The 26,903-nt window shown below is 44.8% G+C and overlaps 1 protein-coding gene across 4 annotated transcripts in view; it reads right to left on the bottom strand.

Annotated features, from left to right (window-relative positions):
* Positions 1-26,903, bottom strand: part of TENM2 (teneurin transmembrane protein 2) — a 1,384,955-nt gene that overhangs the window by 8,221 nt on the left and 1,349,831 nt on the right. For all 4 annotated transcript variants that reach the window (XM_049874278.1, XM_049874280.1, XM_049874279.1 and 1 more), the window contains 2 exons: positions 10,941-11,237; positions 7,738-9,352 (listed from right to left, as the gene is read on the bottom strand). In XM_049874278.1, the coding sequence (XP_049730235.1) occupies positions 7,738-9,352; positions 10,941-11,237 (1,912 nt within the window). The remainder of the gene's footprint in view (positions 1-7,737; positions 9,353-10,940; positions 11,238-26,903) is intronic.

Below are 26,903 nucleotides of genomic sequence, written 5' to 3'. Positions count from 1 at the left end.
TGCCAGGGAGGGGCTGGGTGCCATAGAGCATTGGTTTCCTACCTGTGGATCTTCATGGTCACCCACCATGATCTTTGCCATATCCGGGTACCACCTGTGCTATTACTTACTTACTGATATTTTAAAAAGGAGCCCTGGTGTCACAGTGGTTAAAGTACTCGGCTGCTATCCAAAAGGTTGGTGGTTTGAACCCACCAGCTGCTCTGTGGGAGAAAGATGTGGCAGTCTGCTTCTGTAAAGATTTACAGACTTGGAAACCCTGTGGGGCAGTTCTACTCTGTTCTATAGGGTTGCTGTGAGTCGGAAATCTCCTCGATGGCAGTGGGTTTGGTTTTTTAAAAATTAAACTTGCTCTTTTCCACTTACCTAAATTCACTTTTAAAAAAGGAGCTTTATACCACCACCACAAATAGAAATACAGAATCAGTTGATGTAAACAGAAAAGAACCGTAAATTTGAAACAAAGAAAAGAAAGCAATACAATTAAATTAGAGCATGATTCTGTTATCAGCTACAGAAGAAGTCTTAGACCTTCTCTCTGTTAAAAAGGGAGATTGGAATGTTAAAGAAGTGGTAAAGCATACCAGCATCAAAACCAAAAAACCAAACCCACTGCTGTCGAGTCGATTCCAACTCATAGCAACCCCATAGTGTTTCCAAGGCCGTAAATCTCTACAGAAGCAGACTGCCACGTCTTTCTTCCACGTCAAGTGGAGACTTTCTCCTTGACTGGATGGGAAGAATTAAAAGAGCACTGAAGAGGGAGTAACTTTCCCCATCTGTGTTTCAATGTTACTTAATACCTCATCTGTATATCATATAAAGGAGCCCTGGCGGTGCAGTGGTTAAAGTATCTGGCTGCTAAGCAAAAGGTTGGTGGTTCGAATCCAGCAGCTGCTCCATGGGAGAAAGATGTGGCAGTCTACCTCGGAATTCCGAAAATTAGCTAATGAATGCCCTACGGATCACAGCAGAATATTGCCCTGTAGAGTGCTGAAAGATGAGCTCCTTAGGTTGGAAGGCACTTGAAATATATAGTGGCCACGACAACGGACTTGAGTATTCCAACGATTGTGCAACTGGCGCAGGACTGGGCAATGTTTTGTTCTGTTGTACATGGGGTTGCCACGAGTCGGAGCCAACTCAATGGCAACTAACAACAACAACAAACGTGGCTTCGTTTCTGAGTCAAACCTACACTAAAATGTTTATTCCAGTTGCCCGTCTCCTCCTCCCTCTGCAGAAGGCACTTCTGGGACAGCTCAGACACCCCTCCTCCTTCTGAAGGAATTGGTGTTACCCAGTGACAGGCTCCCCAAACAAGCTGTTGAGAGGGAGCCGTTTAGGCAGGAGCTGGAGATGTGGCCCCTCCTAATAGCTTCTAACGCCCCTCTTCTCATGCTCCTCACAGCATGTGATTACAATGTCGTCGCAGAAGCTCCCTCTCCTGCTGAAAACGCTGTCGGCGCAGCATCTTCAGGTGTTAAGTGTAAATATGAGAAGCGGATAATGTGAGAAGGAGGTTGTGCCTTCCTCCTCACTTAGGGAAATTAAACCCCACAAAATCCAGCCTTGCGCTAAAGCCTCCCTGGGGTTTGTAAGCCCAAAGACCCACCAGGGAGACGGATGGGGACAGATACAGTGAGTCATCCTGGGCTGCATCTGGGAGCAGGGATGTGTTAACCAGTAAGCAAGGCACGCAAGGGCTTAATTGTTTACTTACTAAGCCGTAGTGCACACTTTCACATGTGGTGAAAAACAGGGGAAATTGTGCACTACAGAATAGTAAGCAAGCACAAGTAAGCCCACGTGTACCTTGCTTATTGGGTACTCCGTCTCTGCTGGGAGGCTCACTTAACTCATATACGGTCTGTTGTTGTTAGGTGCTGTCGAGTCAGTTCTGATTCACAGCAACCCTATGTACAACAGAGCCAAACACTGTCCAGTCCTGCACCATCCTCACGATTGTTATATATAGTCAAGGGTCTCCGATCTGCTCAATCAATGTCACTCAGAGCAGAGTTTGAATCAGTTCCAAGGTGTAGCTGGACACCTCTTCCTCTAAACCAAAAACCAAAGCCAAACGCATTGCTGTCGAGACAATTCCAACTCATAGCGACCCTTGAGGACAGAGGAGAACTGCCCCATAGGGTTTCCAAGGCCGTAATCTTTACAGAAGCCTACTGCCATATCTTTCTCCCATGGAGCAGCTGGTGGGTTTGAACCACTGACCTTTTGGTTAGCAGCGGAGTGCTTAACCACTGCACCACCAGGGCTCCCTCCCTCTACTCCCAAGAAAAGTATGCAAAGGCAGGGACTATATGCTTCATCTGCAAACACCCTAAGTCCATCAAACTGCCATCAAGCTGACTCCAACTCATGGAGGCCCCATAGGTGTGTCAGAGTAGAACTATTTTCAATGGCTATTTTTTCGGAAGTACAGCACCAGGCTTTTCTTCTGAGGTGCCTTTGGGTGGACTTGAACTTATAAATTTTCGGTCAGTAGCAGAGCATGTTGACAGTCTGCATCACCCAGGGACTCCCTCAAGTCCATGTTGTTGTTGGCTGCCATCTAGTGGGCTCCAGACTCATGACAACCCCATGCACAACGGGATAGGACCGTTGTGATCCATAAGGTTTTCATTGGCTGACTTTTGGAAGTAGATCTCCAGGCCTTTCTTCCTAGTCTGTCTTTGTCTGGAAGCTCCACTGAAATCTCTTCAGCATCATAGCAACACGCAAACCTCTGCCGACAGATGGTTGATGGCTGTGTTTGAGGTGTACTGGTAGGGAATCAAACCTGGTTCTCCTGCATGGAAGGTGAGAGAATTCTACCATTGAACTACTATAGTTGCATATAAATAGCAAACACATTCCTACCATGGATTAGCCCTCACTCTGTGCTAGACACCTTTTCTCTTCATAAGTTATTTAATTTTCACAGCCCACGGTGTGAGTGCTATTATTACTACCATTTTGCAGAGGAAGAAACTAAGGCTTAGAAAAGTTAAGACATTTGTCTGAGTCACACGATAAGTGAATGGAAAGGGTAGAATTGGTGTCTTGAGATGCACTCAGGCTCTAACACCTAACTGACCTGAGGACAAGGGGGTGCTCAGGGCTGGGTGTAGGTTTACCGTGTTTGTCCAGGATGAAGGAGTTTCCTGGCCAAGTCCAGGGTGAACTGTGATGAGCTGGTCACTCTGGCTGAGTGGGGCCTGCACTGCAGGTTGTTGGGGTGGGAGGCTGTCTCCCAGGCTTTCTTTTACATTATTTCTTTTCATCCCTGATTTATCAAGTGATAATAACAAACCAAAAGAAAAGCCAAACCCATTGCCGTGGAGTCAATTCTGACTCATGGCGACTCTAAGGACAACGTAGAACTGGCCCGTGGGGTTTCCAAGGAGTGGCTGGTGGATTTGACCTGCTGACCTTTTGGTTAGCAGCTGAGCTCTTAACCACTGTGCCACCAGGGCTTCTTAATTGGTAATATGTTACCTTTAAAAAAAGCTGTTAGAAAGGGTGCTGTGTTGAAGCCTATGAGTGGGCAAGGAACCCTCCCTGCCCTCCCCCACCACTTCTGGCAGCTCCACTTTGGTTCCAGCCCAGGCGTCCTTGACTTCCAAGCCCCTGCCCCTAACCAGCACTCTACACCTTTGCGCCAGCATCCCTGGGAGGAAACAGGCCCTCCTCCAGAGCCAGGAGCTGCCACTTGAATTCAGAGAGCTCTATTTCTAAACAACAACAATTCTTTTGAGTAATAGACAGAGAAGATTCTGTTCTTTGTGATTCTTCTGGCTACATCTTAATTACCTTTTCTGCTTAAATTGTGAGCAGCAAGTCCAACCACTCTGCTAGTCTCCTAAGTGTCAAATTAAGACTCATTTAGATGGAGTTTACAGATTCGGGGGGTGATTTGGAGTGCTCTGCTCAGATCTACCTCTGCGGTCAGCTCACCTAGAGCAGACAGCAGGCATGGTCTGGTGTCTGCTCTGTTCTCTACCCGTGCCCCCTTCCCACAGTTTCCACTGTAGACATCAAGCCCTGAACCGCTTCTCAACACCACCCTCTACTTTAGATGCTTTCTAATGGTTTCTGGATTCAGTTTTGTTGGACGTAGTTCAACTTGATTGGCTTCACATTTATTGAGTCTCCATGAAGCACTGGAATGAGGAAAGCCACTTGGTATTCAGAAAACTTTGCTAATTTATATATATAGCTTTTTCAGCAGAACCAGAAAAGTAGCCGGGGGGTTCAGTGAGGTTGATGGTGCTCTGTGAATGGTTTTGTGTGGGCCTTGGGATTGCATATGTCTATTCAACTCACTCTGTGGGTGTTCTCTTTATGTGCCTCTGGCTATTTGTCCCCAAGGTGCCCAGTGCCAGCAGGACTGTGAGATGCCAATTCTGTGGCAGGGAAGATTCTACTTCTATAGCTAAGATAGCCATGGTCTCTCTCTCCAGTCATGCTCTTCCCTCCCTCCTCCGCTGTATAAAGGTCTCTGCTCAAATGTCACCTCCTCAGAAAGACCTTCCATGAGCACCCTAAATAAAAGAGCTACTTTCCATCACTCCCAGTCTAACCCTTTATCCTATTTGATTTCTTTTCACAGAACTTATCATTACCCGAGACCATACATATATATAAAATAGAGTCCCTGGGTGGTACAATAGGTTAATGTGCTTACTGCTAACCAGAAGGTTGGAAGTTTGAGTCCACTCAAAGGCACCTTGGAAGAAAGGCCTGGCAATCTCCTTTTGAAAAATCAGTCACTGAAAACCCTGTGGAGCACGGTTCTACTCTGACACACATAAGGTTGCCATGAGTAGGAGTCAACTTGATGGCAACTGGGCTACATATAAAATAAAATTGTATGCAAAAATAAAATTACACATACACGTACACATGCACATATATTTATAGACACACAGTGAAACCTGTGAGAGCCGGAACTTGATGGTACTGCCTTGTTTTTCTAGGTCTCACAAGTTTCTGCCTTTGACAAGGTGTAGTCTTATCACTTTTCTATTGCTCATTTTAGTGGAAAATCTTTGAGTTTTCCTTGTCTGACAAGTTACTGCCTTACACAGGTTTTGGCTTTTGTGGGTTTTATTTTATATATATATATATATATAAAATTTTATTTTTTCCTGAGAGGTACTTTAATGTGACATTATAGTAAACTGGGAGACAAAAGTCATTCAAAAATACAGGGGAGGGAGGAGGCCTGGCTGGCAGCATGGCAGGCTGCCTGATGAGGCACAGGGAGAACAGGAGGGAATTAGCTTGGTTGTAGCTCGTGGGCTCAAAAGGTACCCGCTACTTCTGTTGTATGGGGGTGCTGGGTTCAACTTCAAAGGGTCTGTTGTGTGCTGTCAAGATGATTCTGACTCATGACAACACTAGAGAACAGAGTAGAACTGCCTTATAGGGTTCCCAAGGTGCAGCTGGTGAATTTGAACTGCTGACCTTTGGTTAGCAGCCTGAGCTCTTAACCACTTTACCGCCAGGGCTCCTCAAAGGGTCTAGAACTTACCGGTGAGGCACTGCATGGCTATAAGTTCATCTCTAAGATGTTCTATTTCTTTCTGCAGCACAGGATATTAAGGGCACCACTGTGCTCCAGGAAGTTGCTGCCTCTGTTTCTGTTTTGGGGGATGGACAAGTGGTCCCTTGTCACCTGAGGGAGGGGCCCTTTAGGCTTGATGCCTCTCTGGCCCATGGCCAAGAGCAGTGAGTTTCCTGGAACTTGGGGGACCCTGGTCCTGGGGTCTGAATCATTGTATCTTTCACAGTGAATAGACAAGCAAGATCGCCCTGGCTTGCTTGTTGGAAGTTGGCCCTTTGGAGATTATACATACACACACATGTTTATTTTTTCCTTCTGATTTCTTTGCTTATTTCTCTCAGAACAGGGACTTTATTTTGCTCCCTACTATAACTCTAGTACTTAGTACATGTTAGATACTCTGTAAATATTTGTTAAATGGATGGATGGATGGATGGATAGATGGATACCCCAAAACCCACTGCCCTTGACTCAATTCAACTCACAATGACCCTGTAGGACAGAGTGGAACTGTCCCATAGAGTTTCCAAGGCTGTAAATCTTTACAGAAGCAGACTGCCCCATCTCTCTCCCGCAGAGTGGATGGCAGATTCAAAATGCTGACCTTTCGGTTAGCAGCTGAGTGCTTAACCACTGTGCCACCAGGGACACTTGATAGATGGATAAAACCAAAAACCAAACCCGCTATTGTTGAGTCAATTCTGACTCATAGCAACTCTACAGGACAGAGTAGAACTACCCCATAGAGTTCCCAAGGAGTGGCTGGTGGATTTGAACTGCTGACCTTTTGGTTAGGTGCTGTAGCTTTTAACCACTGAACCACCAGAGCTCTGATAGATGGATAGAGACCCTCATTTCACCAATTTCTGATGTTTAGAGCAAAGTAGGTCATTTAACTCCTGTGGCCTCTCCCTCCATGCCATCTCCAAGCTTCTGACTTTTGCTCAAAGTCTTCCTTCAGCCTTGAGACTTCTCCCAACCAAGATCCCATTCATCCTTCAAGGTCCATTTTGACATGGACCCTTCTGTACTATGTAAAATCTTCCAAATTTGAATTCATCTACAGACACACACACAACTTGGGGGAGAAGTGTTTGTCTTCTTCACCATTGTATCTCCAGAATCTAACATGGTGCCACTCTATAAATGTTTATGGAATAAATATAAGAACAGATACATATTGCTGTGAAAAAATCAGCATAGCACACTTACAAAAATACCTTGCAGGGGGAGGGCACAGTGGCAAAAAAACATGTAACATGAGTGTCGTTTGTGTAAAGTATGGTATATGGTAGCAAAGACTTAATTCTGCTTTGCATTATTGTTGGTAATTTCTACATCTATCTTGACAGCTTTGTTGTGAGCCCTGGAGATCAGGCACTGGGTCTTAGTCATCTTGACACCCTATGCAAACTCATTGTTCACTAGTAATGGCAATGTTAATAACATGAACAAACACCATTTTGTGAACATCTACTCTGAAAGTGTTAGGCCCTAGACTTTACCTACATAAATTCATTTACTTCTCACAATCACTCTATGGGATGGGCTTTATTAGTCCCATTTCACAGAGAAGGAAAATAAAGGTCAGAGAGTATGGACAAGTAGCCCAGTGTCCTTCAACCTATAAATGGAAGAGAGAGGATTTTAGCCAGAAATTTTGGACGCCAGAATCCAATTTTTTTTTACTCTTTTATAAGGCTACTTTCCTTGGTTGGTACAGGGAGGGATTTTATAAAAGTTAGTTCAACTGAATGGACTTGAGAAGGGTCCAAAACCAAAAACCAAATCCATTGCCATCTAGTTGATTCTGATTCATAGAGACCATATAGGACAGGGTAGAACAGCCCCATAAGGTTTCCAAGGAGCAGCTGGTGGATTCGAAGTGCTGTCCTTTTGGTTAGTGGCTGAGCTCTTAAACACTGCACCACCAGGGCTCCTGAGAATGGTCAGGGCATCTTAAAACAGAGCTGGTGACCATACTGTATTGCTGTCACTCTACTGTTCCAGATACTGTACTCCTGCCACGTGCACTGCCCTGTATGTACAGCTCTCAAGAACTCTCCTGGCATCAGATTTAAGACCTTCTTTCAATGTTCCCAACAAAGTCTACCAGGACCACTACCCCGCATGGAGCCACTGCCTGACTGAGGCAGCAAAGACCTCACCTGTCACATAGTTCTTCAAATCCAGCTCATTGCTGAGAGGATTGTTGCTCTTGAACATATACAAGTTGAAGGGGGCTGGCTCCTTGCCTACGTTTTTCCACATGGTGTAGTCGGGAGAGGTCCATCGTCCTGCCAGCACATCATAATCACGCTGAGTAAAGTGGACCAGCTTGGTCAGGGGATCGTAGAGTCCCCCGTGGAAGCCAATGACCATTTGGAAGTCAGGGTTAGAGTCATAATAAATCTCCCCATAGGCAGTGTATTGCAGCTGTTTGATCATGAGACCATTAATGCTGAACACAGCCAGTGGGGTCCCTGTGTTATCCGAGGCAACATAGTACTCTTCCCCACTGCTGCTCTCCATGGCAAAGAGGTGGCCCTGGAGGTCATAGTAGAGCGAGGTAATCTCTGAGTTAGAGTGATTGTAGACATGGGTGATGCGAGTTGGGTTGTGTAGGTCAGAGTAGAAGTACTGCAGATGGTGGCCCAGGTTGGTCTTATAGGAAGCCCGCCGCCCTACACCATCGTAGCGGTATTGGACAGTCCACCCACTGACTTTGTTATAGGCTCGTGTTAGGAGGCCCTTGGAGTTGTACTCGAAGATGTCAGACCCTCGCTGGCACAGGTAGCCGTCATCATCAATTTTGTACTGCACATCACCGAGTCTGGTTATCCGATCCCGGAGGTCATAGCGCAAGGGCATAAGGCGCACATTGTTGCCAGGGTTCAGCAAGTGGAGGTTCCCGTTGAGGTCATAGCTGTAGCGCCAGGTTGGGCGGTCATTGACGGCCACACTCTGTAGCTGCCCATCCCCATCATAGTCATAGGTGTACTTAGTGGTGTTCGCATAAGGCCCCAGTTTGAGTTCCCTCTTGATCACTCTTCCCATACTATCATACTGTACCGTCATCCAGTACATGAGGGACCGGAACATCTCATACTGGACTTCCTTGATCCGCCCATGGGTGTCAAAGTGCTTGCTCAGGGTCATCACAGCAGTAGTGATGATCTGGTTGATGTCATAGTAGATGACTCCAAACTTGCCAAAGTGTTCCACTTTGCCAGAAATCTCATCATAGCGGTAGAGGTCAACGGGAAGGGGAGTCTCGCTTATGACGGGCTTGATGCTTGCAATCCGGAAGCTGTTGTCATGATAGGTGTAGTCAAACCTTGCATTGACCATGCCTTCCTCGGAGAACCTGTAGATCTGCTTGTCCACAAGTGGGCCAATCTTCCGGTACCTAATGGTACAGGAGAAGCCCCCACTTTGGAGGTTGACCATCTTCAAAACGCCAGTGGTCTCATCATACCCGAAAGTGACGGCAGTACTGTCATAGACAATCTCTGATAACTTGGAAAGTTTTCCATATTTGTAGAATACCTGCCGTCCGGTCCCCAAAAAGGATGTCTTGAGGATGCGGCCATCATCGCTGTAGTCAAAGATGACTGAAGCATTGCTTTCAGGAGGGTTGTAAATGTTGCGGATGTAGCCAATGGAGGTGTGTGTGGACATGCTGTGCCGGGCGACACTGGGCATGGTGACGGCATGGAGGCGGTCGGAGGAGTCGTACTCAAATATGTACTGACGCTGACTCTGAAGCAGGAGGACCATGGACTGGAGGAAGGAAAAGGGAGGGACACATGAGTTGGTTCTGCAGGATCATGCACTCCAGTTGACAGAAATTTATTCCAGCTCCTCAAACATCCACTCAAAAGCCATGAAGGATGGCAAAGCTTAATCCAGAGATTACAAGCAGATTTATTTCATCTGGCATGCCAACTCTGAGGAATTCATTGTGGTCGCCTAGAGGAAACCAAAAAAAACCAAACCCATTGCCATCGAGTTGATTCCAACTCATAGCGACCCTACAGGACAGAGTAGAGCTGCCCTATAGGATTTCCAAGGAGTGGCTGGTGGATTCGAATTGCTGACCTTTTGGTCAGCAGCCAAGCTCTTAACCGCTGCACTACCAGGGCTCCAAAGCAGTGTTCCCTAAACTTTAACGTGTATGCAGAACACCCAGGGACCTTATTAAAATGCAGATACTGATTCACTAGGGATGGGTCATGGCCTGGAAATCTGCATTCCAAGAAAAAAAAAGCTCCCAACTGATGCTTATGTTGTTTGGACCACACTTTGCGTAGCGAGGGCCTCGAGGATGGAGGCAGGAGTCATTGAGTTTGCCTCCCAGTTCAATAACGGAATGCTGTGTTTGTTTAGAAATGACTGCCACTGGTATAGCAGGAGTAGGTGACGCACAGACTATATTTTTGCCTCTTTTGGTTAAATCCAAAGAGAAAGCACAGCCTTCATTTAGAAGCTACGGAAAGATGAAATAACCCACAATAATAGATTCTTTGGGGGAAAACAGTGGCTTTAAACTTGAGGGGATTAGGAGATTCCTGCCTCCCTTGGTCAGCCATTCCAGTATTTCATTGCATAATGAGAACAGTATTCAGGGAGGAGGAAGAGGATAGCAGGGCCTCTCTTGCAGAGATAACAGCTCTGCAAGTAGCCGCTGTAATGAGGAGGCATGGAAGGCAGGAAATGGGCCTGCACCAAGGGGAGCCTGGGTGAGAGGCGCAGGCTGAGCAGGCCCTGCTGTAATGACAGGATGACCAGGGCAGCCTTCAAAAGTCTTGACATGTGCCCCAGAGGGACTTCTTTCTACCGCTGCTCCAACCTGACCTTTTCTGGCACGGAGACCTGAAGGTGGCACATTCAGACGCTGGGAATTATGTAGACAGGCTCCGTTGGCTGTTTTAGCCAATAGGTCAGGTAGGAGGGTGTCGCTCTCTGTGCTCCAGATTTAGGCAAAATTCCCTACCCTGATGGCTTAATTTAGGGCAAGGCAGAAATGAATCACACATTTCCAATTCATAAGTAATGATTAGCTCACAGCCAGTGGATGAATCTGTCCGCTTCAACAGCACTTTTTTTTTTTTTTTGGAAGAAAATCAGACAATCCATCCTTCTTGCCATTACTGAGTGTCTCGCACTTTTTTTCTTTTAACGGTAATAGTGCTGAGCTATGAATAACATTTTCCTCCATCTCAGCGAGGGTGGGAGTGTGAGGAGAGCCCTTGTAGAGTCAAAGTAAAGATGTTAAAATGTCTTATGGTGGAGAGTGCCAGGTCAGCTTACAAAGAGCAGTGTGAATAGCAGAAAGCCCCAGATGGATGGGGGAGGTGTGTTCACCTACCTTGTCAAGGTAGGAGTAGCTCCACACTTTCCCGTCAGCAAACATGCGGGACACGATCCGGCCTTGCTTGTCGATGTCTGTCCTCTCGCTCATGGCCCCACGCTGCAGGCCAGCTAAGCGCCCGTTGAAGAAGTATGAGACATTGACTGCTGCCAACCCGCTGCTGGGCAGCCAGAGGAAGGGACGGCCCACCTGGTCATAAATGATCCTTAGGGTGAACTTGCGGTGGTCATCATAGATCTTTTCTGTCCGTATATTCCGGTCATAGTCGATGGACAAGAGGTTTCTTCCATGGACCTAGGAAAACACAACAGGCCTGATTGGAAAGACACCATCTAGGCAGGCTAGCTCAGGCTTCTATGGAGGACATGGTTGGCCTGGCTAGGGAATAAGTGTGTATCGGAGGAAGATATAACCCTGATGTTATTTAGACTGGTACTTCCCAAACTTCTTCACATCATGGCACACAGAGAAAATGGTAATTTCTGAATAGCATACTAGAATAAATAGGTTCCTACGTGGTACGAATGGTTTGTACTCGGCTGTTAAACATAAGGTTGGTAGTTCAAACCCACCCAGTGGTACCATGGAAGAAAAGGCCTGGCAATCTGCTTTGGTTATGATTACAGCCAAGAGAACCCTGTGAAGAGTTCTGCTGTACAACACATGGGGTAGCCATGAGGTAATCATGTGTTGGAATCAACTTGACGGCAACTAGCAACAACAAAAGCGTACTAGGTTAAAGAAAGGAGACTACTTATGATCAGAGGTGACTATCTGGGCATGGCCACCATGAGCAGTTACATAGGGTGTGTGTGCACTGTACAATTACAGGGGAGTGCCATCAAGTTGTAGAAAGTGTGAATGGTGCCCTTGAAGTTGTGCAGTGCACAAATTATATAACCATACACAATAGCCCTGAACCAGGGGTTTGGGCTGCCCTGCCTGGTTACTCCTGGGGCAAGATAATTCATACATAGGCATATTTAAACCCTTTTTGGGCCTATAATCAGCTAAGAAGCTAATGATCTTTAAAAATAGGTACCAAAATTTCTTTAGGAACCTAAAGTAAAGGTACCCAAGAGTAATGGGAAGGAGGGCTTAGAAATCTGTATTTTACAAAGGCCTAGGAATATGGAGGCTCATTCCTGTGTGAACTCCTTCACTTTTAATATCTAGAGAAAAATCTTGCCACTGTCAAAAGATGCAGGACATCAGTGGGGAAACCTCAGCTGGACCCGGGGAATTCCAACAAGGAGAAGAACTGATTTACTTAGATTTGAAAGGAAGAGTGGAACACATTGAGACACAATTTAATATTTATATAGAAGTTGATCTGATCAGAGAGGAAGGCCTGCTCCAGAAGGCAGAGCTGGGAGACTGACTAGACTCTGGTTAGGGACAAAGGAGAGGGACTCTGGAGAATTGGCTAGTCCTGAATAGATGGCTGCCAGTGAATTTTTTTTTTTAGTGAATGAAATGAGGCAGACTCAGTCCAGGGTCTTTCAACATAATTGACAGCAGATCCAGACATCCCTGCGGTGGCGGCCGAAGTACGAGGGAAGATGTAAATAGGCAGAAGAAAGAGACGTGAGAGATGCCTGGTACCTCATCACCTTATCCTAGTAATTCAACAGCACTGAATGATGACGATGACAATGACAAGGCTAACAATAACTTTAACATAAATTGAGGACTAATATATACAGATGTTGTGTCAGGCACTTTGTATCAATTCTTTCAGTTTGATGCCCACAAAGACCATTTTCCAAATGAGGAAACTGAGCCTGAAACAGAGAAGTTACCTAACTTGCTCAAGGTCACACAGCTATGAAGTGGTAGAGTTTAGGTCTTCAGACTCCAACCAGTTAACCACTTAGACATTTAACCAGCTTTGCTGCTCCCCGTATTGTATACCCATTGAGTGTTCTGAGATATATCAAATGATGAGGAGATTGTAAGCATGGCCACAAACCTCGATGGTTCCTCATGGTCACTTTTTTTTTTTTTTAAATAATTTTTATTGAGCTTTAAGTGAAAGTTTACAAATCAAGTCAGTCTGTCACATATAAGCTTATATACACCTTACTCCATACTCCCACTTACTCTCCCCCTAATGAGTCAGCCCTTCCAGTCTATCCTTTCATGACAATTTTGCCAGTTTCTAACCCTCTCTACTCTCCTATCTCCCCTCCAGACAGGAGATGCCAACACAGTCTCAAGTGTCCACCTGATACAAGTAGCTCACTCTTCATCAGCATCTCTCTCCAACCCATTGTCCAGTCCCTTCCATGTCTGATGAGTTGTCTTTGGGAATGGTTCCTGTCCTGGGCCAACAGAAGGTTTGGGGACCATGACCGCCGGGATTCCTCTAGTCTCAGTCAGACCATTAAGTACGGTCTTTTTGTGAGAATTTGGGGTCTGCATCCCACTGATCTCCTGCTCCCTCAGGGGTTCTCTGTTGTGCTCCCTGTCAGGGCAGTCATCGGTTGTAGCTGGGCACCATCTAGTTCTTCTGGTCTCAGGATGATGTAAGACTCTGGTTCATGTGGCCCTTTCTGTCTCTTGGGCTCATAGTTGTTGTGTGACCTTGGTGTTCTTGTTCTTCATTCTCCTTTGATCCAGGTGGGTTGAGACCCATTGATGCATCTAGATGGCCGCTTGTTAGCATTTAAGACCCCAGACGTCATGGCCACTTTTGAGGGAGTTAAGAAATAATTCTAATACTACAAACATCTGTATGGTGAGGAACAGCATTGTGCCCAGACAAGGAACTACAATTCACAGGTTCCCTTGCTGATAAGGTTCGCCAACAAAATTGTAGTTGTTGGCTGGGTCTTCTGGGAAATTTCATTGAAGGAATATTTCAACTGATATTTCAGGGATATTTCAGCTTGCCTCTGATTCAGCTGCAAGGTAGGTGCCCTTCTGTTCTTTCCACATTCCTTCATTTCCTAAGTGAAATGTGAATGTGATGGCTGGAACTCAGGCATTCGCCTTGTGAATATGAGGTGACTTTGAGAATAGAAACCTCAAAGATAATGGTTCATACAAAGAAAAAGAATCTAGATTCCCGTTGACCTAGGTACTTTGAACAACCATCTATATCAGTCATGAATTGCTAACCTCTAGGTTTCTTTATGGAAACCCTGGTGGCGTAGTGGTTAAGTGCTATGGCCGCTAACCTAGAGGTCGGCAGTTCAAATCCGCCAGGCACTCCTTGGAAACTCTATGGGGCAGTTCTACTCTGTCTTATAGGGTCGCTATGAGTTGGAGTCGACTCGATGGCAGTGGATTTGGTTTGGGTTTTTGGTTTAGGCTTCTTTATTGGACTCCTGGTGGCATAGTGCTTAAGTGCTTGGTTGCTAACTGAAAGGTCAAGAGTTTGAACCCACCAGCTGCTGTGCAGGAGAAAGATGTGGCAGTGTGCTTTCATAAAGATTACAGCCTTGGAAACCCTATGGGGCAGTTCTACTCTGTCCTATAGGGTCACTGTGAGTGGGAACCAACTTGATGGCAATGGGTTTTTTTTTTTTTTTTTAGGCTTCTTTATAGAGTCACTATGAATAGGAATCAACTCCATGGCAATTTTTTTTTTTTTTAAAGGCTTCTTTTAGGTCATGAAAAAATATTAAACCTGTATTTGTTTAAGCCCCTGTTTTTTCTAATATCTGTTACTTGTAGTTGAAACTAATCTACACTGATACAGGCCCCTGATAGTTTGACAGGCACTGTGCCAGATAATCTAAATACCTGATCCAGTTTTAATTCCCATGAATTAAAGGTAGGAACGATTTTACTTACGGGCAATTGAACCCCAAGCTAGACAAGTGGCAGAGGTAGGATTTAAACCCCTGACTGCCTGATTCCCAGAACCTTTGCTGTTTCCGTGGGTTCATCCCAGAGAGAAGGAGATAGAACATTTGAGATAGAACACTTAGGGAAGAGCATACACAGAAGCACAGATGTAGAAATAAAGGTGGCACGTTCTTGGATTATAAGGAAACCGAACTTCAAATGGAGGATTCACATTGACAAACATGCAGCCACTGGGAAGAACAGTCGAGAAGGCCAAGGGTGAGTCCAAAAGTTAATGCTGTTAGAATTACTGTGGATCTTGTCCCCAAGTCAAAATCACCATTTCCAGAGCTAACCACAAGTTGGGGTCAGAAAGATCAGTCCCTCTCAAAACAAAAGTTTGGAACAACTGCCTGAGACCTCCAAGATTCTTCAATCTAGCTGTTTAAGAACTTCAGTTCAAGACTTCTCGAAGGTTTTCAAGATTCTTCAATCTAGCTGTTTAAGAACTTCAGTTCAAGACTTCTCGAAGGTTTTATTTGGGTGGAATGAGTGATGTGGCAACAATGAGGAGGTATTCTCAGGGTTTTTTCAAGCAGTGCTGCTGACTCCCCGCCATGCCTGCTAATCTCCTCAGCCATCCTTCTCCAATCCTCCCTCTTTCCTTACTACGTTTTTTAGCTTCCTGCTTCTCTTTGCTAATATAACAGGTACCCCAGAAAAGTGCATTTATTATTTGTTGGACATTAAGTCTCTGTTAATATCAGGCTTGGTGCCTTCTCTGGTAGGTATACAAGGGTGAACCACAGCAGTATCAACATGCCTTGAGCACGATGGGCAGTTCTATGCTGTCCTATGGCGTCTCTATGAGTCAGAACTGACTTGACAGCAATGGGTTCGGTATCTGGTTTTTTTATATATAAGTGATGGAAATGGTTAATGTGCTTGGCTGCTAACCGAAAGGGTGGCGGTTCCAGTTGACTCAGAGGCACCTTAGAAGAAAAGCCTGGTGATCTGCTTCTGAAAATTCTTCCATTAAAAACCCTATGGAGCACAGTTCTACTCTGACACACATAGGGTCCCCATGACTCAATGGCAACTGGTATGGTCTATCTCTATCTCTTTAAAAAAAACCCAAACCTGTTGCCATCAGGTTGATTCCAACTCATAGCGACCCTACAGGATGGAGTAGAACTGTCCCATATGGTTTCCAAGGAGCAGCTGGTGGATTCAAGCTGCCAAACTTTTTGGTTAGCAGCCAAGCTCTTAACCACTGCACCACCAGGGCTCCACCTCTCTATCTATACCTCTATATGCATACACACACACACACACACACACACACACACACACACACACACGACATGCAGTCATGTGAGAGACCAGTATGTAACTCATATTTAAAATCATGACTATTATGACAATTATATTAATGCGTGAGGGTACTAAGAATACAGAAAGAACTGAATCCTGGGCAAGAGGCAGGAGAGGGACCCCAAATTCTGACTGGCTCTGTCTGGGTTAGAGCTGATGAGGCCTCTGGTCCCTGACCCGGGCGCACCATCACAAAGAAGTTATGGGGACTAAGAATTAATAGATAAAAAAAATTTTTTTTAAATCTATTAATTAGCTATAGATAATTTAGGGTGGGTTTTTTTCCCCAAATTCACCACATCCCTGGGAATTGGCTTTTGTGCTAGCACTGGTTTGAGTTAACTCTTGCATTGTGCAGTTTCTATAAAAATGCTCCAGCCTTCCAATAATTAAATGTGATAAATTCACTGGAAGCTGAGCCAAGGAGTTCAGGCTAGTTATGTAATCTAATCAAATATCTTTAATTATGAAAAAAAAAATTATGAGGGTGCCATTAAGAAAGAGGAGGTGCTTCAGCTGGGGGTTGAGATGCTGTGGGGTGCAACGTGCAGCGCACGCTCACCCCTTTGTGGGGGCCTGCCCCCCAGTTTAGAGAGTGCGGGGGCTTTAATTTAGACACCCTGTTCTCTTATTCCGAATTAAATTATCCATCTAACAATATTTAAATTAACCTTGAGGCTTCCTGGAGAACATAAAAGTTATTTTGAATTATTTGCACTGCCAGGATCAGCACAATTCTCTTTCTAGCCGGCTCGGTAGGAATTCAGTGATAGAGAAACCAATTTTTAAATTAATACAATTTTGTGTTTGTAAGGAAGCCATTACTTTTAATTATCGAGCATTTTCCTCAGACTGGCTTCCCCAGTTAGTAAAACTCAGCTATTTAGCATGGTTTGTATTTTTGCAGAGGGCAGACTTTGGGAAGTAGTTTTCCCTGTGGAATTTCCCCCCAGAATGTTTTGATCTCACCAAGCACACGCCTGTCACAAGGAAGCTCGTAAAAAACCCTGAGAAAAGGAAATGCTGTCGTCAAAATGGCCCTGCTGGGCCTATAACCAGTGACTCTAACTTAGCTCTGGTGCAATGAGGGGAGCTGGTGATTTGAGAAATGCTTAGGAGGAAATAAACACTGGGCTGGATCCCTTCCAGGAAATGGAATTATAGCGCAGCAGGAGAGATTTCAGTTAGACTTATGGAAGGACTATTTGCCTGTCCTGTTTCGAGTGTGGAAAATCCAAAAAAGATTGGTGAGGGAGGGCATGTGATGCTCCATGTCTGAAAATGTTGAAAAGCAGAAATACCTGCCTTGGAGAGTTTAGTTACTCACCCACCCAGAGGAAAAGCCTGGCCTAGACGACATCTTCATTTCCTTTCTGTATCAGCCCTCTAGGATTTGAAAAAGCAGCTCCCACACAATAGAACTCAATGTTACACTAGGATCAGTGCTGTGCAGACAAAACAACTTGCTATAAATTTAATATTAGCTTAAATAATACATAATTAGAAGGGTAAGCCTCTGCAAACACATTAAATAATGTATTCCCCAAGCAAACATTGCTTTTGGATGACTTGCTGTTTTGGATGGTGGTGAGGTGGAAAGGTGGAAAGACTCAAATCTGAGTTGTAGTTTTGACACTGATTAGATTTGTCATGCCAAAGCAGTTCCCTTCATCCTTCACGCCAGTTTCCTTGTCTGTAATGGCCAAGGAGCTTCTGTTGGGTAGGGATTTTATGTTATTTTTCTTAGTGCCCCTATTGTTTTGGAAAGTGCTTGGTGCTCAATGAACATTTGAGAATAAGGGGGTTGAATTAGACCAAATATAAGAGCTCTCCCAGACTGTGAAATCTCAGGTTCCAGTATGCAAAACAGAGAAGAGAATACGTGGCCAGGACATCAGCAATCTCCAAGTATCTGAGAGGTTTTAGTCCAAAGAGCAATTAGAGTCATTATGGGAGGTCCCCTGTAACTGGAACTAATAGATACAGGTCAGAGAGAGCAGATTTGTGTCACGCCAGCTTAATAGCCCGTTCAATCCTTTATTCATTCTTTAAATATTTACTGAGCATCTGGCTTGTTACTGTGATCTACACTTAAGACAGAGTAAGACAGATATGGCCCCTGCCCTCATGGAACTTACAGATCAGAAGAGGATAAAGATAAGTGAGCCTACAATTAAAAACATTAGTGCAAGGCTTGAAAGCAGAGACTCAGACACATACTTGTCCACCAGTGTTCACTGCAGCATTATTCACAATAGCCAAAAGGCGGAAACAACCCAAGTGTCCATCAACAGATGAAGAGTAAACAAAATGTGTATATCCACACAACGGAATGTAATTCAGCTACAAAGAGAAATGAAGTCCTGATCCATGCTACGACCCGGATGAACCTTGAAAACGTTATACTAAGTGAAACAAGTCAGACACAAAGGACACATAGTGTATGATCCTACTTATATGAAATATCTAGAATTGGCAAATGTATAGAGACAGAAGCTGGTTAACAGGAGCAGGTGGGAGGCTGAAAATGGGGTGTTATTGCTTAAGGAGCAATATTGCTTAAGAAGTTAAGCAATAACTCCTGTTAAGGGAGATGAAAACATTTGGAAATAGATAGTGAAGATGGTTGCACGATGTACTGAATGTGATTGATGTCACTGAATTGTTCACGTAAAAATGGTTGAAGTGGAAAATATTTTGTTATTTATATATATATTTACAACGATAAAAAAACTATAGCAAAAAATTAGTGCAGTAATGAGAATAAACATTGGAAACTATGGAAATGGATGAGGGACATTTAGTCAAAATTGTTGGGGGTGGAATGGGGAGGATTAAGGTTTCCCAGGGGAAGTGCTGCCTCAGTGGGGCCGGAAGTATGAGTAAGACTTAGACAGGTGAGGGCAGGAGGGGAGTCAGGGAGACTATTCCAGGCAGGAGGTCAGGAAGTGGAAGCCCTGGTGGTGAGCAAGGGCCCTGCATAGGCAGAGAGCTTCCATTTTTATGTGCTGCTAGAAGTATTCTAGTGGAGGCTGGGCAGGGCATTGGTAGGGATGCAGCAGAGAAGGGGCATGTGTGGTATGGAGGATCAGCCCAGATGACCTGAATGGGCTTGGACTTGTCATCCTTCGACCTTGTAGAAGTCAGGTATGTGGCCTGTCTCCTAGCCTACAGATCCACCAGTGGGTGAGTTTGGAGAGGACTTCTGTATTTTTAAGGTCTGAACTTGAAATCATACAAATCTCAAGCTTAAAATCCTTCCATGGTATCCCACTGAATTTAGAATAAAATCCATACTCCTTACCAAGGCCTCACCCCCATCTACTTTGCTCTAGCCACACTGGCTCTTGTTCTGCTCCAAATATAGGCCACAGTCTCTCCTGCCTCAGGGCCTTTGCATGTGCTGGTTTCCAGGCATGGAAGGCGTTCCTCCCTCCCCATGCCTAGAAAATTCTTACTTTTCATTCAAGTCTCAGCTCAAAATAACATTTCCTCACAATAGTCTTAGCTTAAATCACATGTTTTCTATTATTCCCACCCTATCTTTTCTTTCATAGCACCCATCACAATTTATTTATATTATTCATGCTATGGTTTAAGCTCCATAATGATCTTTCTACCTTCCCACTGCACCATCCACAAAAGCAAGTCATCTAAAAATAATGCTTGCTTGGAGAATACGTTGTTGAATGTGTTTGCAAAGCCTTGCAATTATGTACTATTTATCACGAGTTGTTCTGTCTGCACAAACACTGATCCTAAGGTCATGTTGAGTCTTGTCTACTTTGTTCACCAATAGACACTCAGTGACTAGTACAGTGACATAAACACTGTTAGTGTTTGAAAAATAGATTATTACTTGAGTGAAGAATGAACCTGCTGTGGCAGGAAGGAACTGATAGCATTCAGGCTTTCAGGAGGACTGTGTATGTGAATAGACCTGCCTGAGTGGGCTCCACGCTGAACTGAGGGAACGTGCGTGTGTTCACATGAACACACACACGACGGTCTCCCACCTAGCTGCTGTGTCACTGTGATCTGCCATATAAGTAAAAGTAACACACGCCAGCGTGTAATTGCAATGTCATATTAATTATACGGAAACCAAAACAAAATTACTCACTCCCACTTCTTCTTGGAATACTAATAACACTAATACCAATATCATGATGGAAGATTATCTTGGAAGCAATTTTTCTTTTGTTCTGCTACCTACACATGTAGCTGTTTCTTGGTTTTGCAATCTCTATGTTAATCATCACCAGGAGGGAATATCCCAGAGGGTTGTTATATGCCTTTCTTTTCGAGAGAATCATGCACTAAATCCATTTTAGGAAGGAACGTAAATTTTAAACTTTCACAGAAGGGGTCAGCTTCAAGTTCCCTCTTCCAAAAGCCTAGAAAATGTGCTTTCTAGGGGGCAGTAATGCATTAACAGACACCCAGGGCCTGGAATTTGTCTTACAATTAGGCTTTGGAAGGCTGGAAGGTGGGTGTAGAATATATCTGCTATGTGTGTGTTTAACCCAGTATGTCTTCCTTCCTTCTTTGAGGACAGCACTCCCTTCCTCTAAGGTTTCTCCTATCTAGGTGGTTTACTGTGTTATGTGTGGGCATGTGACCCGGGCTTGGCTAATCATAGATCCCCATCTTCCTGACCAGTGATTGGCCACGGGATGTAAACTCCATCTGTGCCAAACCAATCACAGTTATTCCCTAGGAATATATGTAACCTGTTGCTGTGGAGTTGATTCTGACTCACGGCAACCCTATAAGACAGAACAGAACTGCCCCATAGGGTTTCCAAGGCTGTAATGTTTATGGAAGCAGACTGCCACATCTTCCTCGCGTGGAATGGCTGGTAGGTTCGAACTGCCGACCTTTCAGTTGGCAGCCAAGCATTTAACCACTGCAACACCAGGGCTCCTTAGGGCTCCTTAGGGGTATTTATTTATTTATTCATTTATTTATACACACACATATATAATATAGGTTCCTGGGTAGCGCAAGCAATTTGTGATCAACTGCTAATCTAAAGGTTGGTGGTTCGAACCCACTTAGTGGCATCACAGAAGAAAGGCCTGGCAACCTGCTGCCATAAAGATTTCAGCCAAGAAAACCCTATGGAACAATTCTACCCTATAACACGTGGTGTCACCAGAGTCGGAATCAACTTGACGGCAATGGTTTTTTTTTTTTTAAATACAATATACCTGTGTGTGTGTGTACGTGTGTGTGTGTGTGTGTACGTATTGTAGGGATGATTCCTTTCTCTTTCCTCTGGGCTCACTAAGCGGAGATGATGTAAGCCTTCAGCCCAAGGCTGCCCAATACACAATGTGAAGAGGTCACCAGTCTACTGTAGTAGAAAATGAGGCCAACTGCCAAGAGAAGCAGTGCTGGGAGATGGAAGGAGGTGGTGCGAAGAAGAGAAAAAGAGAGTGATGCCAGCTTGGTGACATCACTTGGCTCTTGGCTTCACTAAGGGCAGCTCTCCTCTTGTGCTGACCCTTTAGGTGAGACAACGCATACTCTTCTTTTTATGAAGCTAGTTTGAGTGTGGTTCCTGTCTTTGCAGTAGAAAGATTCCTGGAAAATACAGGGGCAATGTGTTTGTGGACTTACACTTACTTTGGGGGTGGGGTGTTTACATACTAAGTACCCTCCAGAATGCCCATTAGAAGAAAGGATAATGAGACTTTGTCTCACATACTTTGGACATGTTGTCAGGAGGAGCCATTCCCCGGAAAAGGACATCATGCTTGGTAAAGTAGAAGGTCAGCGAAAAAGAGGATGACCCTCGATGAGATGGATTGACACAGTGGCTGCAACAATGGGCTCAAGCATAACAATGATTGTGAGCATGGTGCAAGACCAGGCAGTGTTGTTCTGTTGTACATAGGGTTGCTATGAGTGGGACCAGACTCGATGGCAACTAACAACTGTAACAATAAGAAGAAGCACCTTCCAGAGAGGAGCCTACAGAGGGGCTGGCCATCACATCTTCCTTCAACACCTGTTGTCTGAGTGCCTACCACATGGCATCTGTCACCAGGAACACAGTGATGAGATGGTCCCTGCATTCATGGAGCTCACAGGTACCCTGATGCAACAGCTTCCTGTATCTCTGAAAGGCCAGATGGAGTGGAGACGGGAATGGAAGATGGTGAGGGAAGGGGAGAGAGGCTTTCAAATGTGATTCCTTGAAAAGTCCTAGGAAAGCATAATGAAAATCTTCCCCACACTGAGTTTGGACAGGAACACAGGGACAAACACTCCAAATTTTGCCAAAATCTCTTGAAGATTTTGGTGGGAGGGTGTGGTCATGGTGCATCCACTTGCCATCTTGTATTTCACCAGCTTATAAGCAAGAGCTGCTGTTACTGTTCTCAGCTGAAGGGATGTCTCTGACTGGGGGATTATGGGAAGAAGGGGGATAGAGTTTCACCGGAATGTGGTCTAAGCATGCTGGTTTCACTGGGATTGTTGAACTCCTCTGCATCCCAGTGCTGCTCAGAAGCCTTGGGCCCCACACCACTCAACCAGCCAGACTCCCAGCACCCTGCCAGCCCCAAGCAAAGGTCAGGCCATTTGCTTCAACATATGATACCCTCAGTTGCTGTACCACAAATTCTTCCCAAATTCACTGCTATGCACGTGAGAGCAATGATTACACGGTGCTGGTTAAATCCTTGCATTTTAACATTCACTCAATTTCTTTCTCATTCCAAGAAGCAGGGCTGGGGCTGCCAGAATCTCACAACTCAGTCTTCGGTTTTAGCTCCCAGCCTCTCCTCACACAGCTCACGTGCCAGCACACAAAGCTGGATGGCCAGCCAGCCTCCCTGGTCTATATGATCATGGGAAAACCTCGTTGCCGTCGAGTCAATTCCAACTCATCGTGACCCTATAGGACAGAGTAGAACTGCCCCACAGTTTCCAAGGAGCACCTAGTGGATTTGAACTGCTGACATTTTGGTTAGTAGACATAGCTCTTAACTCCTACGCCAACCAGGGTTTCCCTCAAAAGTTGAGGATGATATAGCAATGCTACTAGTTGTCAAATCCTGTTAATTGGACATGTGTAGCTAGCAATTGAGTTTTTTGTTCGGGATCCTGCAATAGCCTCCTTGCTGTCCCTCTCCTTCTGTCTTGTTCTATCTAATCTATCTTCTCCGCAGCCTGAGAGAGCTTTCTAATGCTACACATCCCAACACATCACTCTGCTATTTAAGCCCCTGAATGGCTCCCCATTGCCCTCAGGATAAATGCCAGCCTAGCAGAATATTCCCTTCCACGAGCTGCCCCTGGTCAACTCACCCAGGCTCATCTTTTTCGACACCACGTGACAGCGCACCCCTCTTCTCTCCAGCCAAGTTGAGTTACTTAAAACTTCCTGAAAATTGTTGATGTGAGCTGCCATCAAGTCAGCCCCTGGCTCCTGGTGACCCCACACACAAATGCTGCCAGGTTCTGCTGTGATAGGCTGATTTTTGGAAGTAGATCACCAGGCCTTTCCTCCTAGTCTGTCTTAGTTTGGAAGCTCCACTGAAACCTGTTCAGCATCATAGCAACATGCAAGCCTCCACTGACAGACAGATGGTGGTTGCATATGACATGTATTGTTCGGGAATCAAACCTGGGTCTCCTGCGCGGCAAGCGAGAATTCTCCCACCGAACAAAAATGCCATTCTCTTTTTCACAGGTGACTCTTTCTGTCTGATAACCCCTCCCCCATATCTTTGCCTGGCTAATGCCTATAGTCCCTCAGAACTCAGTTTGATGCTAGCTCCTTTGTGAAGCCCTTTCTGATCCCTTGTTAAGTCTCAGATCTGGTCAGGGTGGCAGAAACTGCTGTGTGTTCACCAAGGCTCCTTTCATTTTTCTCTTCTTAAGCCCTCAGTAAGACATTTCCCAGGCTTCCTTGTAGTTAATTTGAGGCCACACAACTGGGTTCTGGCCAGTGTATGTGGAAGTGAGGCATACCACTTCCTGTTCCCTGAGCCCACTTCAATCATCTATGCCGTTTTATCCTTCCACAGCTTTGGAGACCACGTGTTTAAGATGGCAGGGTCAAAAGGCTGAGCAATTGGAATGAGCTGTCACTAAGCAGAGCTGCCTGACTCAACTGGACTGATGGGTTAAGTCCCTGAGATTTATTTATTTGAGGGTTTATTTGTTACCTGGCTTAGCCTATACTCTCCTGACTCATGCGATTAGGTATCCTTTTCCTTAGAGTATGGCCTCTATTACAGCTTACATCACACTACTTACATGGTTTCCTCCACTAGGCTGTAAACTCCTTGATAACAAGGCCTGGGTTTTCTTTACATCTCTATAACCCACTCAATCCATGGTTTTGTTGTTGTTAGGTGCCGTTGAGTCGGTTTCGACTCATAGCAGCCCTATTCACAACAGAACGAAACACTGCCAGCTTCTGCGCCATCCTCACAATTGTCGCTATGTTTGAGCCCATTGTTGCAGCCACTGTGTCAATCCATCTCATTGAGGTTCTTCCTCTTTTTCACCGACCCTCTACTTTACCAAGCATGATGTCCTTCTCCAGGAACTGCTCCCCCCGATAACATATCCAAAGTTCGTGAAACGTAGTCTCCCCATCCTTCCTTCTAAGGAGCATTCTGGCTGTACTTCTTCCAAGACAGATCTGTCCGTTCTTTTGGCAGTCCACGGTGTATTCAGTATTCTTTGCCAACACCACAATTTAAAAGCGTTAATTCTTCTTCAGTCTTCCTTATTCGTTGTCCAGCTTTCATGTGCGTATGAGGCGATTGAAAACACCAGGGCTTGGGTCAGGTGCAGCTTGGCACTTAGTAAACATCTTTTGAATGAATAAAAAATTTCAGTTCTTCATTTGATAATGGAGCAGAACTTAAAATAAATGGTAGGACTAGGGGAGGGAGAGAGGAGCCCATATTCTCACTGGCTGAGACAGCCTGTTTGCCTTGGGGTAGGCAGCAGATGTCTTTGGTTTCAAAAAAAAAAAAAAAAAAGCCAGATGCCACAGAGTCAACTCCAGCTCATGGCAACCCCATGTGATTGAGAACTATGTTTCATCAGATTTTCAAAGCCTGATTTTTTAGAAGTCAGTCACCAGGTCCTTCTGTGGAGATGCCTCTGGGTGGGTTAGAACCACCAACCTTTTGGTTAGCAGCCAGCACATTAACCACTCGCGCCACCCAGGGACTCTGATCTTTGATTTAGCAGTTGCAAACTTCCCTGCCACAGGCTCACGAGGCTTCTGAGGAAAAGGCCACTTCCCAGTTCTCTTAATCCATATCACACCCCACCTTTCCTTTACGCCTTCTTCCAACTGTTCCCTTGCAATTTCCAGGAGTTGCTTTTATTTCATTCACTAAACAGTTTACGAACGGAATTAAAATAAATGAGATGCAAATAAATTCCAGGCTTTCTCCCTCATTTTCAAATTACATTTTCAGTCCACTCAACCTGTTATAATCTCACAGTGATTTTCATTTAAGAGAGCTAAATGGATATGTGATTATTGTTACAGGAACTAACACCAGACAATTAAATGTGGAGGTGTTGATAGATAAAGCTGTGTTGTGATTTGCATAAACATGATGCCAGCAAATCTAACCCTGGCAGAAATTCAGTTAGAAGACTTGCGTGCCTAACTTCTGCTAATTGCCACAAGTACCATTATTAAGATTTTTAATATTCAGACTTGGGATTATAGCCATTTTATTTCAGGGCCACATTTATCTTTATTTTGAAAACTTAGTCCAAATGCATAACTGATTTATCAGTGAAAAGGAATGATTACTACTTATGATCAAGTTCTATAGTGCCGCGTATCAAAAATCAATTACACAGCCCTGAAACCCAGTCATTAAGGACTTAGCTACTAATCTCATTCCATTTTTGTCTTCAGGAAGATACCGCCGCTTGCAACTTTGCAGATACCAGGAGAGGAAGAAAAACATGGGAGACTGCTGATAACCTAATGTAGAGAACTAAACTCCAGCCAGACAAAGGCAGAATCTTAATATGGAGTGGCCCAGCTCTGCAGGGACGTCACCTGGGTTGGCTGGATTGCAATCCAACCAGGTGACAAAAGTTATGACCCAAGTTTTGCCAATACTGAGCCTTCTTCCAACCTAAGGGATTCCAAAGCATGTGCTATTGTTTAACGTCTTCCTAGTCCTATAGTGTCACTATGAGTCGGAATCGACTAGACGCCACTGGGTTTGGTTTGGTTTAGTGCTTATCTCAATCTGTAATTATTTTAGATATTTATCACTTTACTTACTGCCTGCCCTTCTCTTCCCCCAACCCTCACCTGTCACCCCACGCTCTGCAGAACATAAGCCGTACTAGGAAAAGTACCTTGCTTTCTGTACCTTGTATTTCCAGTGCATAGCACAGCATAGCGCCTAGCCCCTAGTAAGTGTCCAATAAATATATGCTGAATTTGTTGAAGACTGGGATTTTTCTCTGGGAAAAGGGTTAGTATGGTGGTCGGAATTGGTCTCTCAGTACCAGACACCTGCCCAGAAAACTTCCCAAGAGGAAGAACAACCAAATGGAGCAGGAAGTTTGAACCAACCTCAGCTCTCCCAGACAGGCTACTTGATCCCGAGCTACATCTTTTAAAAACTAACATATGGCATTTACTGAGCACTTTTATGATGCAAGCACTATGTTAAATGCTTTAAAAACCAGCTGCCAGGACCCGCTAACACTGGGATCACCTAGATAAGTGTGGAACTAAACAGGAAGCTGTGTGACGTGGCAGTTAAGAATACTGGT

The sequence above is a fragment of the Elephas maximus genome, chromosome 2, assembly GCF_024166365.1.
Source record: "Elephas maximus indicus isolate mEleMax1 chromosome 2, mEleMax1 primary haplotype, whole genome shotgun sequence".
Taxonomy (NCBI): Eukaryota; Metazoa; Chordata; class Mammalia; order Proboscidea; family Elephantidae; genus Elephas; species Elephas maximus.
This window is presented reverse-complemented; position numbering and strand designations above follow the sequence as displayed.